Source organism: Phoenix dactylifera, chromosome 17 (assembly GCF_009389715.1).
Source record: "Phoenix dactylifera cultivar Barhee BC4 chromosome 17, palm_55x_up_171113_PBpolish2nd_filt_p, whole genome shotgun sequence".
NCBI classification, from domain to species: Eukaryota; Viridiplantae; Streptophyta; class Magnoliopsida; order Arecales; family Arecaceae; genus Phoenix; species Phoenix dactylifera.
This window is the reverse complement of record NC_052408.1, coordinates 4,641,151-4,656,785: the sequence shown is the minus strand read 5'-3', so window position 1 is coordinate 4,656,785 and position 15,635 is coordinate 4,641,151. Positions and strand designations below refer to the sequence as shown.

At 36.3% G+C, this 15,635-nt stretch overlaps 1 protein-coding gene across 3 annotated transcripts in view; it reads left to right on the top strand.

The window, feature by feature from the left end:
• Positions 1-14,877, top strand: part of LOC103708236 (WASH complex subunit 4-like) — a 38,334-nt gene extending 23,457 nt beyond the window's left edge. Inside the window, exons 15-26 of one of the 3 annotated variants that reach the window (XM_008793061.4) lie at positions 260-349; positions 2,114-2,295; positions 2,442-2,550; positions 2,685-2,783; positions 2,873-3,016; positions 3,160-3,321; positions 4,354-4,575; positions 7,604-7,800; positions 7,885-8,053; positions 11,110-11,292; positions 14,277-14,456; positions 14,532-14,877. In XM_008793061.4, the coding sequence (XP_008791283.2) occupies positions 260-349; positions 2,114-2,295; positions 2,442-2,550; positions 2,685-2,783; positions 2,873-3,016; positions 3,160-3,321; positions 4,354-4,575; positions 7,604-7,800; positions 7,885-8,053; positions 11,110-11,292; positions 14,277-14,456; positions 14,532-14,618 (1,824 nt within the window). In that variant the 3' untranslated portion in view covers positions 14,619-14,877. Of the gene's footprint in view, positions 1-259; positions 350-2,113; positions 2,296-2,441; positions 2,551-2,684; positions 2,784-2,872; positions 3,017-3,159; positions 3,322-4,353; positions 4,576-6,785; positions 6,924-7,603; positions 7,801-7,884; positions 8,054-11,109; positions 11,293-14,276; positions 14,457-14,531 lie in introns of those variants that run through there. The other 2 variants (XM_026805069.2, XM_026805070.2) reach the window with 2 other exon arrangements.
• The last annotated feature ends 758 nt before the right edge of the window (positions 14,878-15,635 follow it).

The following is a 15,635-nucleotide window of genomic DNA, read 5'->3' as shown; positions in this document are numbered from 1 at the left end:
ATTAAGATAGAGTTTGATCTGGAGTGTTGATAAATCTAGTTGAGTTACCAAAAGGGGAAATGATCCTACCACTTGACAAGGACAAGATACTTGTAGATTTTGCATTAGATCCTAAGGTTGATTTGCAAAAAAATAAAATAAAAAAAAATTCATTAATACTTATGTTACCTACAGAAGGCATCATAGACTCATAGTCTTGTATTATTCAGATTATGGAAGGTTTAGATCTGTATCTGACCATCCACTTGAATCCTTTCAGGTTCTGATATCCTTGCAGCTGCTTCAAGGAGGTGGTAGTCATAAGAGACAACTCATTTTTTCTATCACTTTGGATGTTCTTCAAAGCATTGTAAGTTGCCAAATGGAGGTCTATGTACCGTCTTCCACTGTATAATGATTTTAGTTTTCTAACTAGTTTGTTTGTGTCATGAAGTAAAATAGTCCTCCATTATATTAGAGCAAAGTTGTTTGTGCTTCTGTCTGATGCTTGTGTGATCTGTTGGATCATCAAGATCACCAACAATGGATAAAATTTGTAGTTCAAGAATAGGCAAATGTTGGCTGTGTGAGACTTAATACCACTATACTATTATGGAGATATTGGAATTATGATGTTTGCTCCCCACAGGCTATAATGCAGAGGATTATTTATGTGCAGTGTTGGAGGGCTAGGAAATGTAACCTAGAAATGCTTGCAGAGATAAAACTTCCTGCAGGAGTTTACCTTTTTTCCCTCCATTTTCCTTTCTTGTTTTTTATTTTCCCCTCCAGATGTGCTACATCAAAGTGGTATCAGATCACTGAGGGGAAAACAACCAAGCTGTGCTGAGAGAAGAGTCCAATTATTTGCAATTTTTAAGTCAGTCAGTCAATGGAATCAAAACCTTCAATACTCATGATATTGATTGGACCATTGGCTTATTGGATCAAGTGATGCTTTCATGTCAAAACACTCATATGAAGTGTTGGACCACAAAAAATATTTTTTACAAGACCCATACAATTAGTACAAGGATCCATGCAGGTGTGTGTTTAATCCCGCAATGAGTGTGCATTGGGGAGGTTTTGGATACTTAAGCAGGGTGAAGGTATCAAATAATGACTTGTGGCTACCCTTTTTGGGCGAGGCCTTAGATTTTTGTATATGGTATCAGAGTTGTCACAGTCCACAACTTATGTGGAATAGGGGACACTGCAGCACGGGTCCTTTTGGGGTTGATCATGAGTTGGCCATGATGTTTTTGTTTTTGATTGGACCAATTCATTGCAAGGATTCTAGGTAAGCGGGGGGAGTGTGTGAGGTCCTGCATGGGCTTGTGTTTGGCCTCATATTGGATGTGCATGGGGAGGTCTTGGGTACCTATGCAGAGCGAAGGGCCAAAAATAGTAACTTCTGGCTTTTTTGGGTGAGGTTCTGTGCTATTATAGTCAGCAAGTTAACTACCAAACACGTCAAGAGCTAGAAAATAAATTGAAGATAGGACTATATCGGGCTGTTAAATTTTTGATTAGATGCAATCATGTTAGGCTCCTTTTTTCGTAATTTTTTTTATCAATACTCAAACATATTTTATGTCCCATAAGAGAAAAAAAGGTTAAATTGGTTGCTGTAACATTGTTGGTGTATCTTAGGCTGTGAAGGATATATGCATAGGTAAACATGTTGAGAATACCTAGGAGGAAACAAAAACCTTTGTGTGCCTGGAAATATCATCCTCTTCTAAAATCATGTTGACTTGAAACTATAATGAAGTATAACCAAGGAACAAACAAGTTCTGTTGCTTGTCATTTTAAATGACTTGGTCAAAAGTCAAAACCCAAATTCAGATATATACCTGGTTCATCTTCAGGTTGAAGCAGTTCCTGCACTTATCCCTCCCCCTCCCTCGGCGCACATTTAAGAAATTTTTTTTATCGTGTCACTGCTTTTTCAAGAAATTATATAACACAGCTTATTGGAATGATTCAACAGTTCTTGTGGTTGATTTTGTATTTTTTTTCTTAATTTTTTTCATTCCCATGACACATGCAGCTTAAAAGGTATTGCATCTTGCTTCATACTTTGTTATGGAAGGAACTAAAATTAGCCTCTTTGGTTATTTTCTGAGACAGGGCTATCTGGATATTGACTTTTTGAGGATTAGAAAGTTTATAAGAAGGCTAGGTACTGTCACAGATTTTCAGAACATAGTAGAGGAAGTTACAAATTGTAGCTTCTTGTACTGGAGAAAGGAGATGATGGGAAATTGGTTGTCAATGGTTTATATGGATGTTAGCAGATTCTTATGGCTACAGTAAGTAGTGTTAAAAGAATGTCTCAAATGAGCTTGCTATAATTGGTTTTTGGATTTAATTTACTAAAACTGAATATGAGCAAGGGTGTTCAAATATTACTTAACTGACCTTACTCTATTTGCATTTTAATGTTCTGATCTGTCAGGTATATTCTTGATGCATTTTCTGATGGACTATGGCTTCTCAAGCTAGGTCGCGTGGGGAAAGCCACACTTCAGTCATATGAGAAAGAAATTGAGGATCATCTGAAAAATGTATGCTTATGTCTTTTTTCCCGGATAACAGTTTGTGGAAATCCTTAACTTCTCCTTTTAAAAAGCTTTCCAACTTTTGTTTTCACAAATTTTCCATTGGCATCATTCTCAGGGTTATAGTCATCTTTAAACAGGAAATTGTTGCTCCTCTTTGTAGAGATATTGAAACCGATCTCCGCCTTCATGTTCATTCCACTCATTTAAAAGGATCTGTGCTTGTGAACCCAAAAAAGGTGATTGATATTTTTTTTTTTTTATTCAGCAGGATTAATTTTCTTTAAGCTGCTAATTACTACGGCTTTTCCCTTATTTTTTTAATCAGACTGGCGTGCGCAATCTTTCTTGGTACTTACAAATGAAACCTTTGCAACTTCCATTCAAATTTATTGATATAAGACTGCTCATGGAGAACTATCTGAATTCTGCTTTTTACAATCATTCAGCTATGTCCACTTATGACTGGAAGGTAATGGCTTCATTGTATTTGCATATTCTTTATTAAGTATATGCTTGACAAAATGATACCTAATCTATTTGAAAGGTGAAAGAAATTAAACTAAAAACCTCATTTTAACCCGGCTATCCTTATGATTCTTGCTGTTACTCCAGATATACTCAGAGATGCGACTGCTAGCAGAGCTGAAGTATGGGCTAGCTTTAGATGATATTCATCTTGCTGAAAATTCTATGGATCAAGATTTTGACCTAAATGAAATTGTCCAGAACCTGCATTCGTTTACTGAGAATTATTCCTATAACATAATTAAGCAGGTATGTTAGTTCTTGTTTTCTGATGCTAAGGTATTGAGCTTCTTACTAGGGGTGTAAACGAGACAAACATGAGCAAGCTGGGCCCTGCTCTGTTTGGGTTCAGCTTGTTTATATTTCAAACTCTAAAATCTGGCTTGTGTTCAGCCCATTTATTAAGTGATCTTGGCGAACTTATGAACATCTTGCTTGTTTGACATCCCTACTTCTGACTAATATCCACTATTATTAATGCCCTCAGCTATTTTTTATCTATGGGAACTTGCCATCAAACTGTATCTATATGATTGAAACTGATGGTTCTTGGGACTCATCAATTCTCAATATGACGACATCTATGACCTAGTCATTAGATTAAATGCTAGTTGGTCCTCCTTAAATGAAGCCATCATTACATAGTCTAGTGCTTGCTTATCTGCCTAAGAGACTTGACCTTCCAGGGATCTCACATCCTTTCCATTTATGCATCTAAATGCAACCATACTTGTTTTTTAGTGTTCGAACAGATCAAAGGGAACTGAACATAAGATACTAAAGAAACCAGATATAATATTATGCCTGACATTAATGCAGTGCAAACATGTAAATTTCCATCTTTGTTTTAAACATGAATGAGTAGGTGATGCATGCTTATTTGCAAAAAAAAAAAATCGGTAGGACTAAAGATATGCCATGTATGAAGAGTTTTCCAAATGAAATAGCTGTGCCACATTGGAGTTTTGATATGAAAATCCCATATACGCGAGACAATGCAATTTGGAAATGGTGATAAATTAGTCAAGGACTTCTGATAATTAATTCTCAACCAATTGCAACGTAGTCAAGGTTTCTCATACTACCAATTTGGATGTTTGTAGCTATAAAGTTTGGCTTATGGTAAAAAGAAATTTAATTTACTTTTGGAATATCAAGATTGTTTGAACTTTGAACCATAAATCCTCCTTTGACCTTAATTTGAAGGCAAAATAGCTCAAAATTTTATTGCTAAGGAGCGCTCTTTGTATCAATAACTGTTTTTCACATCCATGCTTGCAGATTTTCATTGAGAGGGTTCCTAATGGTCAATGTAGGAAGAACTTAAGAGTGATCAGTGTGGATCGTGTTGCAGCTTCAATTGCTTTACATGGTTTAAGGCCAATATCTACAGCATCAATTTCTGTTTTGAAGTTTCTAACTGAGATGTTTACAACTTTATCAGAGTTGCTTCAAGATAAACTTGTGCAATCGGATTTATTGAAGGAATCTAACTTCTGGAAGGTAATTATCTTACTTCAAGACTTTGATATAGTGCACATCAGATAATGTATGGTTCATGGAAATGATGGCTAGCATGGTAATTGGTAACATATTGATCTAAGCTATAGAACTTTCCTATTTGATTTGACTAAAACAGTAAATGGTTTTTTTTTGTTGCATCAAATTTTAGTAAGTTATATATGTATCAGAAGTAGAAGATTTAATATTTTAACCCTTTCATATAGTTTTCTCCTCTTTTATCTCTAATAAAAAAATTCTTTCAATTGACAATTTCCAATTTGTCGTCTCATTAGTGGATCCATCGATCGAATAGATTCATCATGATGGGTCGTAAGCACCTTAACTTGCATAATTAAACACATCAAACATTCTCATCATTAAGCTGCACATTAGGAACAACATATTTGAACCATCAACATCATTAAGCTGCACATTAGGAATGACATAATAAAGTTTGTGAGGCAACTAATCCATTTACTTGATGTGTCCATCTATTTCTACTAGGAGCATAATTGTTATTCATATTGACAATACAAGTTAGTGGGATATATAAAGTTCATGATCTGTTTAGACAAGCTAAGATGTTTTTTATGATAAATTATGAATTTCATTTGGTGCTTTGCTTTGGTTTATTATTAGAAAGAATTCTGTTTAACTGGTCCTGTAGAAATCTATGTTTTCCAAATTCATGTGAAATGTACAACTAGGATCATTTGAAGCTAGCTACCATGTAAATCCACTATAGACAGAAGGTTCATTCCTATCTACATGCTGGTTCTGTTTTCTGATAGTAACTTTTGCTACGGCCAATGGAAACTAGGCACCATGCAAATTATTTATTACATTATGCTGGTTCTATATTCAATTGAATTGCGAAAAATCAACCTGCCATCATCACCTTTATCATCACTTAAGCCTTCTCCAAGCAAGATGTAGTTGGCTATGGAGCACAACCTGAACTCTGAAAGGAAAGATTAAGCAAATTTTAGTGGTCGAACTTCAACTTGGTATTGATCCTCAAAAATTTGGTGCCTACTTCCTGCATGATGTAACTCTTTAGTAGGGGAGGGGCTTGCCATTAAGCTTGGAAGGCCAGTTGGCAGGTAGGGAGATATACCTCATTGGGCATACTGGCATAGTAAGGTCGAAGGAACCGGTACCGAGCACCATAACGGTTCTTCGGTGGGACGACTCGGTATAGGCCGTGCCAGGCCTGTACCAAGAGAAGGCACGACACCGTGGGAGAGAGAAAAAGAGAAAGAGAGAGCGAGCAAGGGAGGGAGGGCTGGAGGAGAGTGGCGGAACGCCGGCGGAGGTCGCAGCAGGCGAGGCTGCAGTCGGTTCTCTTGTTTCAAACAAAACAGGGGTCCGGCTACGGCTAAAAAATTTCGCGTTTTTTAAGTGAAATCGGCAAATTTCTTAGAAATTGCAATTTGCCGACTTCACTTAAAAATCGCAAAATTTTTTAGCCGCGGCTGGACCCCTGTTTCGCTCGAAACAGGAGAATCGGCCGCACCTCGCCTGCTCCTCGTGGCCTCCGCCGGCGTTTGCTACCACCTCCGACCCTCCCTCCCTCGCTCGCTCTCTCTTTCCTTCTTTGGCTCCGGCAACGGGTTTTGTTTTCGTTGCCAGAATCGTACCGGCAAACCACTGGTACAGCTCGGATCAGTCGGAACCGTCTGGTTTGGGACGATTTCGCCGACCTTGGAGCATAGTTTTGGACAACCTTTGTGGGCAAATAGGAGAAACTATCAGAAATTTTTTCTAAACTTTATAAGAATCTTAATGAAGAAGGAAGATCACGTCCTATAAGAAATTTTGTTAATTTTTCAGGTACGAGTTATAAGCCAAAGTATCAGATCTCAAAAGTCCCATAAATCATGTAAGCAAAGTGAATTAAATTATTTGGAATCAAAGGAAATTATTTGTGACACAATGTGGATGGTAAAGATGTTAACTACATCCTTCTTGGTTCCTCCTTCCATATCCCATGCTCGGAGAAGGAAGAGAAAAAAGGGACCTATAGATAATGTGTTTAGAAATCCATAACAGTCTGACCACAATGATCCATTTATTGTCTTCATGCATAAGGATAATATATTACGTGGTAGAAAATATCTCAAAATCCTAACAAACTTCCATTTTTTATAGCAATTTCTTGAGCACTATATGATGATTTCTTAGCTTTCCATACAATGAATATTGAATAGATTTGGGATGTGGATGGAGTCTGTTGAAATAGAGACACTTTGAGGTTTCCTCGAAATGAGGTATGGAAGGAAGCCGCTACAAAGAAGTTCGTGGAGCTACAAACTAACCTTCAGATTCATGTTCCTCATGGGTTGAGAATGGGAGTTGAGCTCTATGAGGTCGGATCTCCCTTTGTTCCTCAATATCTTAGTGGTAGTTTTTGATATTTGCATATTCAATTGCTTTATGGCAAAATAAAGCATTATAGTGTTTTTGGTTATTGTTATAACTTGTAACCACAAAACAACAAGGCTTGTTTTGTCATTCTTGAGCTTCAACTCTGGGTATTGGCTGTTGTGATTATGTGAGATAGTATCTTTAAATCCTTTTAAATTGGGATTTAAAGATACTAGAAATAGTATTTCATATTTTTAAATAAATAATTAGAAATCAATACTTAAATTTAGTTGGTAATCCATATTTACCATGTCAGCTGAGATTTCTATTTATTTTGAATTAAGATTGAAAGTGGAAGAAAATTTGAACTAAATGAGATATCTTGAGATCTTGACTGATAGATGTGGTCCCTTTCTAAACGAAGGACCATGATTTAATTATATAATAAATACTAGAAATAGCAAGACGTACTGAAGCACAGTCCATAAATATAGATATTATTTTTGTTGTTGTGGTTACATGTCCAAGTCAAATATTCCTTTCTTCCTACTGTTCTACTGCTAGTTGTGCGGTGGCTCAATATATCTCCAATCAAAAAGAGGGAACTGCATTAATTTATAAAATGTCAATTGGCTTCATTTGTTTACTTTTTTTCTTATAGAGTGACAAGGGAACGATAACACACCCTTCTCTACAACAAGGGGAGCTCAGATTTTTTCTGGGAAAACTTGCATTTGGAGATCGTGGACAGAGCTTCCTTGAACAGCTACAATCCATCATCAGTAAAGTGGGTAATGCTTTAGGACTGATGAGGATTCTTCTAGCTGGCAGTTGCCGTTATTCTTGTAATAATTCACGGTATAATTTCAATACTTTTAGTGGATAATGACTGTTAACTGATGTTAGATTTCCCCCCTCATACCTGATACTTTTGAACTGCAGGTTTATTAGTAGAGCTAGATATGATATGAGATTTGCAGAGAGTTGCATGAATCTTGGCTTTGTTGAAGAAAGTGTTACTGCAGGAAAAATTATGGACACAGCAATCGAGAAGTACCAATCCAATGTTAAAATCGAGTCTTTTTCTTTCCTTATAAACATGTTTTTAAAGGTAAGGTTTGAGCCGTTTAAACCATGTGTGGATACGGTTTGATCATCAGATATATTCATTTTGATTATTGGATATATTTACTTTACATACTTTGTTCTTTTTTCTTTGGAGGGTTGCTGCGTAATCATTCAGCTCGAGGTTTGAAAACTCGCTTCGGTTTCTGTTCTGAAAAATAGAATGAGTTTTGTGTTTGCAGTTCTAGTGGTTTTAGTGATTTTGCTCTAAATCATGAACCGTGAACCCTAAACCTTGAAGTGCAAATAGTATCAATTAAAATTTAGTTTAAAACAATGAAGGAAAATAAAATCAGTTGCTAATGATAAATAAGAAATGGATTGTAAATATTTCATATTGTTTAGGACCTTTAGATATATCTTTTAGTTGGTATTGTAATGAAACAGTAAAAAAATTACGTTTTTTTTTGGGAACAAAAATAAAATTTTCAAAGAGTCATGTTTGAAGTGAAGCAAATGCCAAGGTATCTTATGTCAGTGCCATTCTGTCCTAGAACTAGCATGTGCATGCAATGTGCCTTGTAGTGGCAGTGCATAATTGGGCAAGGTGCCAGCTGTTAAACCTGATATATATAATGTTGATCCTTTCCCTATCAACTTACTCTTTTAGGATCAATCAATTACTCAACATTGTATCAAATCTCAAGTTTGCTGGAGGTCACGAGTTTGAATCCCCTCATGCTAATTATTTATTTAATTATCCTAATTATTGTCTTAACTAATTTTAGTCATTGTCATCCCTCCATGTGCATGGTCCAGGCTGTACATGGGGAGGAGGTGTTAAGCTTGATATACGTTGTTGACTTCGTGGGTACCAGTCGGTTCAGCCCGTACTGTACCGGTGCCGACAAGCACCTGTACGGTACGGCTATTGAAATCGGTTCTGGGTCGGAACCGATCGGTTCATGGCCTGTACTAGTGGAAACCGCTCGGTTCGCACCGGTACGGAGTGTTCTTCATGGGAGAAAGCGTGCGTGGCTAAAGCCACGCGCTAAGTGCCACGTGTTGTGGCACTTTCGGTATGGCACCAGTTCGGCTCGGTTCGATATTGGTACCGTACCAGTACCAAACCCCACCGGTACGTCGGTACGGTCGGTACGACGAACCTTGGTTGGCTCTTTGCCTATCTGCTTAAGCTTTTAAGATCAATTGGTTACTCAACACCAGTTCCACTAGCATGCTTTGACAAGCATAGATGTGCTACTATGAGTTTTTGAAGCTACCTAAGTTTCTAAGGATGTTGCTATCGTGTCATGGAAAAAAAGGGGAATGTAAAGCAAGATAAGCATCACAAAAAAGTGAAGACATGTTCATTGTGCCATTTAAAGTAATATGATTAGGTACTGCACCCTAACTAGGAATTAGCACCTCAAAAATGACACATGATGATAGAAGTACATGGGTCGTCAAACCAATTGGTATCATGAAAGTTAGACGGTTGACAGTATAACATGCATTGTTCTTAATAAACTACATTTTGTCTTATGATGATATTGACATTCTATAAGATGTTAGTGATACACATGTAGGTGTCATACTTATTGCAGCTAACTGAGTTTGTATTCATCACCCAATCCACATAGAATGTCTTAGAGGCTCATAGACATCCTTAGTGGGTATCAAGCTTATTTCTGGGTGTTGTCAAGATGTTGGTACTTTGGAAAGCAATCTCCTGATTGTACCACACACAAGTCATGATATTTTCCCACACACTCCATGTACTGCACTGGATCATGACGTCAATTTGTAGAGTTTTTTTTGGATTTATGGTGTTTTTGAGGAAAGATTTTGAGTGGAATTGATTCCTCTCCATAAGTACCAGTCTTGGTGCCTGATTCATGCTTAAGCAAATAAATCTAGCATTCTGCATTATCAATCTTGAAAGGAAACATTTATATTTAGAAATTAAAATAAAAAATCTAGCATTTTTTCATTTTTGGAGAAGGAATAAAAATGGATTAAGAAGATATTGCACCTTATCTTGATTTTTGGCAAAGAAGTCATCAGATTTGTGAAGATGGAATGCTTATCAATTCTCCCCTCTTAGCTCTCCACTGCTAACAAAAGACCTCTATGACCCTTAGTAAGGCACTGAAGTGATTGGAACAAAAGAAAGCTCGGAACCCTTTTGGTTGGTACCATGGTAGTAAGCCATGACAAATCATACCAAACTGGCAATATGGGATAGCTTGGTTCAATACGAAGCAGTATCTTGTGGTTTGCAGGTGGCCCCCTTATACCCAATGCCTCATGTTGTTAACCAAACTTTTCCTTATACATCTCTCTCTCTCTCTCTCTCTCTCTCTCTCTCTCTCTCTCTCTCTCTCTCTGTCTCTCTGTGTTTCCTAATCTTTCAACAGGGTTTATTGCTGCTGCTGCTGTTCTTGGAGGATAAGACCTGACTTGATCTTTTCCCTTAAAAGAAACTATTTTCCCCCCGTCTCCTTGAAACAACCTATGTCACCCATACCCTTTGATCGCCTGTAAAATATGTGCATCTGAGAAGTAACAGTGGGGATGGGTACAAAACTTGGGTACTGTGAGCAGAAATTTTCTAAGATTAATAGGATTCTACACTTAGACATGTACAGAAAATGGACACTTATACCCTAGTGCATGCAACATAGGGAATAGCTGTATAAAAAATGGACATGTTTTATTAATAAATTATATCTCAGTTTAATCCTTTGTTTCAATCAGGCCTGACTTGGTCTTACCAAGTAGTCCCATTTATCCTATCTATTCTTGATAGAGTGTCCCATCATTCGTATTCTTAAGATGAAATCTTGGTAGAAGCATTGTCAATGAACTTGGGAATTCGTAATTGGGTATCAAGTAGTCTGGATAATGTATTTGAATGTTAAAACATGCTTGAAATTGGGAATTGAATGTGTTTATAATTATTATTAGATAAAACTAAATCTTTGAGCTTTTTTCCCCATATTATCATTACTTTATAACCTTTAAATAAGAATTATGTGTTTGTACTCATAATCATTGATATTAAGGCTATCTGATTTCTTTTGACTTCTGTGCGTGTAGGAACTTCAATGCAGCAGATACGACCATCTAAAAGATTTTTTCGCTGTAGTTCCATCCCTTATAGCAAACATGATAGATTCTAAAGTTCATTGTATGGATAAGCTATTAAGAAGGGACCATGAATCTGGAAATATGTTTTGTTTATATGATAGTTGTATCATGGGTGTTGCTTTTATTCTCAAGGTATGTTCACATTACCATCTAATTTCTAATCCTTTATACTGGCTTTTGATACGATGTTTATATGTAGTCAGTGTTTATAATTTATGTGAAAATCAATTTATGTATGCATTTCTGTTTTTATGCTTTCATATACTTGTTTGTTTATGTGGAGATCTGCCATCTTTGTCCAATTTGATCATTACCCAATAAGAGAGTTGGCCCATGCAATTAGCAAATTATGTTTAAAGGGCATTTGCAGTTTGTTCATTATCTTCATTGTCTGAACCTAATCTATTAGACTTTTTTTTTGGGACAGCATCGTCATTCAAGTCTTTTGACACCAAAAGTCAAATAGGTGCCATAATTAATGTCTCCAATGGTTCTTATCTATAAAGCATGAGTGTGTATCTGTGGGAGTACTGCAGTTCATATTTGAAGGATGGGTGGAGGCTGTTGCATATCTGGAGTACTTGAATGTTTGTTATGGTCCTTTACCTGCTATAGAGCCTTGTTTATACAATATTTTTTGTGCTGCCTAGGCCATTAGTTCAATACTATGTCTTGTTAAATAATCAGTTAATTGGTATTTTGGCAATAGTTATGTTTATTTGGGGTTTCATTATAACATACAATCACATTTGGATGTTTGTTATGGTCCTTTACCTACCATGGAGCCTTATTTATACATTCTTTTTTATGTGCTACCTAGGCCATCAATTCAGTACTATGTCTTGTTAGATAATCAGCTGGTTGGTATTTTGGTGTGTGGTTTCATTATCACATATGATCGCATTAATTAAATAAAATGGCAGAAATTTTCTTGAAGTATGATTACACCACTATAGTTTACATAATTGAACTATGCAAAATTGCTGATCGAACATATGAACTGATAATGTTATTAAATATGATGATTCACAATATCTAAAATGTTTAGAAACTAAGAATCAAATATTCTGGATATTTACTGTTGTGCATTAGAAGGCCATAAGATTGGTGATACTCAGTGTGCTAAAATTCATTGTAGACAATATAAATTTAAAAGGTGAAGCATTTATCATGACTTAGACATTCATAAGAAACCATATTCAATATAAATTTACAAGGTGAAGCATTTATCATGACTTTTCATAAAAAACCATATTCAGTTGGTTTGGATGTTTGTGGATTGTAAACAAGATCAGAATATTGTCTTGTACCATTAAAATTGTCCAATTTTGTGACCATTTGACCCATTAATAGAGCTCCAAATTGACTGGATGTTGTGCTTGTGCACGCGCACAGACATAATTCTACTGAATCTCTGTGAGCCACACACACAAATGTTGTATAAATTGCCATGTATATAAATGCTTTGCTTTATGTATTGATGCTTGTTCAATGAACAAACAGTGAGCATCATCGAGACTCAAATTTATATCTGTATTTGTTTTAAACAGATATGGATACAAATTGGATACTGTAAGTATGTATATAAACATAGATATAAGTCGAATAGTTAAATTTTATGGCCACAGAATCAAAGATATTACTTAGTGGATGGTAAATCAAGTTAATAGCATGTTAATATGGTCATATATTTTTCTTAAAAGTTCATGAGTATTATATAAAATTAAATAGGGTTACAAATAGAATTGGATATTCAGATACGGATTGGGTAGTTGTCTATCGATATCCATATCCATTTTTTTTTTATGGATATATATGAATATGAATATAAGTCATATGCTCAAATTTCTATCCATATTTAGGGTTGAATACGAAAATAGATCTGATTGGATATTATCTGATCCACTTTCACCCTATGAATTAGGCTTGGGAGTCATGTCCTATATACACGTCTAATACATTGTATGGGGCAGCCTTTTGATATATTAGTAAAATTTTTCGAAGAGAACTTCCTTCACCAAACAAAGTTTAATTCTAGTCTTACTAGACTTGGGAACCTAATATAAAATATTCCATATAATTGCTAGTGTACGCTACCTATGATCTAAGTATTCCATATTGAAGGATATGCTATAAGCAGTGGAATCTTAGTTTAGCTAGGAGAACAAAGTTCTTAAGGTGGTGCGGCAAGGGCTCTGGTGGTGTCGGAGTCAGAGGAAGAGGGAAGAGGCTAGGCATCAAAATAGGAGAGGGATTAGATGGTAGGGAGTAGAGTTGGAGAGGAAGGGGAGAGAAGAAAGAGGCTAAGGAGAGGGTAGGAGGGTGAAGGTGGCGAGCAAGAGAGATGGGTGCAGTCAGCATCGAGGGGGAGAGAGAGATATCCATGGTGGGACAAAGTGTCAATGCTAGAACTTTCATGATTCCAGTGCTGTATCTTCATTGTGTCTCACTTTTTCGTTCGACAATGGTCCATTCATGTAAAACAACATATTTGTAGTGGGGGATAGAGAGATAGCATGGTAGAGGATGCTAGGTTAGGAAAATGAGGTCGGGAGGCTTGCGCTCCCCTGGATAATCATTACTTGACATAACTTTAATTCTCCTCAAGAACCTCCATCTCTTTAATTTAGAAGATATGTTATTTAGAACTTTCGTTCTAATTCATTCCATTTTATTAATGCACAATCTTTTACATTGCTTGTAAATTCTATCATGCTAACTTATTCAAAAATGTAAATGCGAAAATATAATTCTATGTTGGCTTGATGATGGATCTTGGCCACTCAAGAAGAAAATAGCTGACTTAGTTGATGTTGAGTTTTGATGGTATGGTGTTAAATTGCGGTTGTCAGTTGGATCCTCATTATGCAACTTTTCTTTTCTCATTTAAATATGGATAATGCAAAATAAACCATATATTGTATGAAGATTATTTTGGAGATGAAGCATGCGAAAGCATTCCATGTGCAGACATCAATTTGTCAGCATCTCCTCTTCTTAATTGCCTCGAGTTTATTGGAATTTATTTTGGTCAAGAAGGCGTGGATTTATAATATTGAATTATTTACATATATAATGATTGTAATGTTATTTTTAAATATTATTATTACTTGCAGGTTATGGGGCAGGAGAAGTCATTTGATGAATTGAATTGGTTTGCTTCTGCAAAGAAGAATCTTGAGGGAGTATCACCTTCAGAAGACCATAGCAGTAGTTCGGAACAAAGGAGGGGGAGTAGTCTTGTTGCATGGATGCTGTGGGGCCAGGCTCCATCTGCTTCAACTGAAGTCCAGAAGGTTTTAAAATGACCTTGCTCTTTCTTTAGACTCATAATTAGTTCATTCTAATCGGCATCCATTCCTTCAATGTAGCGGGCTGTTGACAAGCGTAGGAGATGCAGAAAGGAAGTTGAGCTCATAGAATGCGGTCTCAAAGTTGCCAGAACTATCATGTCATAATATGATGCTTTCTTTCTTTCTTTCCTTCTTTTTTGTTTTTTTTTTTGGTAGGGAGGGGTGTTTATCTACAATATTATGTAATTTAAGTGTAGGGAGAGGGAGGGAGAGAGAGAGAGAGAGAGAGAGAGAGAGAGAGAGAGCGAGAGAGAAGCTGATGAAGCTTTTCATGGAAATTGTTCTATTGTACTACAAATATTCCGCCAAGAAAAGAGGAAGATATCAAATAATTTAGATTTATGCAACTACAGTCCTTAGAATATCAAGCTATTGCAACCATCTTCAAGACAACTAATTTAGATTTCCATACTGCAAGAACATTTTGCTTTAGGGGATTGACGGCCTAAGCCCACTCAGTTTTTTGCAATGAAGAAAAGAATAAACAAGTAGGCTACCACCATACTGGGCAAGAAATCACCCAAGAAGTCCATCCTCTTGATTTAGGGGCAAGACGATGTGCCACCGAGCCACATGTTTAAGTATCCCTTTTATGTTATCTTCACCATTCATTGTCTTTCCAAGAAGCTCTATGTTCATCAATATGGAGAAATTTCTTGAGGTGATAACCCTAATTATTTGGTATTGTTCGAGAGGCTTTAGAGCTCGTTTGGGAAAATCTGTCCAGATCTCGCTGATAGAGGGGGTGGGAGGAAGATAGCAAGGGCTATCGCAGGGTTTGATTCTTGCAAGATTCAAAAAGAGAAAACAAAATTTTCTTGCAAAATCCTTCTGTATTTTTGAAATTTTCTGGAGATTAAACCCAAGTTAAAACGTTTAACTCAATAATGCATGCACGGTGGATTGGATTTCCGATTTTGAGTGTTATTAAGTTTTTACCCAAACCCTAGGCCAATAAGATGTTGGGTACCTGATCTGATCCTTGTAGGGGTGGTAATTGCTTGGACAAGATGTAGGTAGGGTCGGATGTAGGATCAAATCTAATAAAATTTGTCAATGCAAATTTAACTTATTTATTAAATAAATTAAAATTTTAAATTAAATTTTAATTATTTTGTTAAA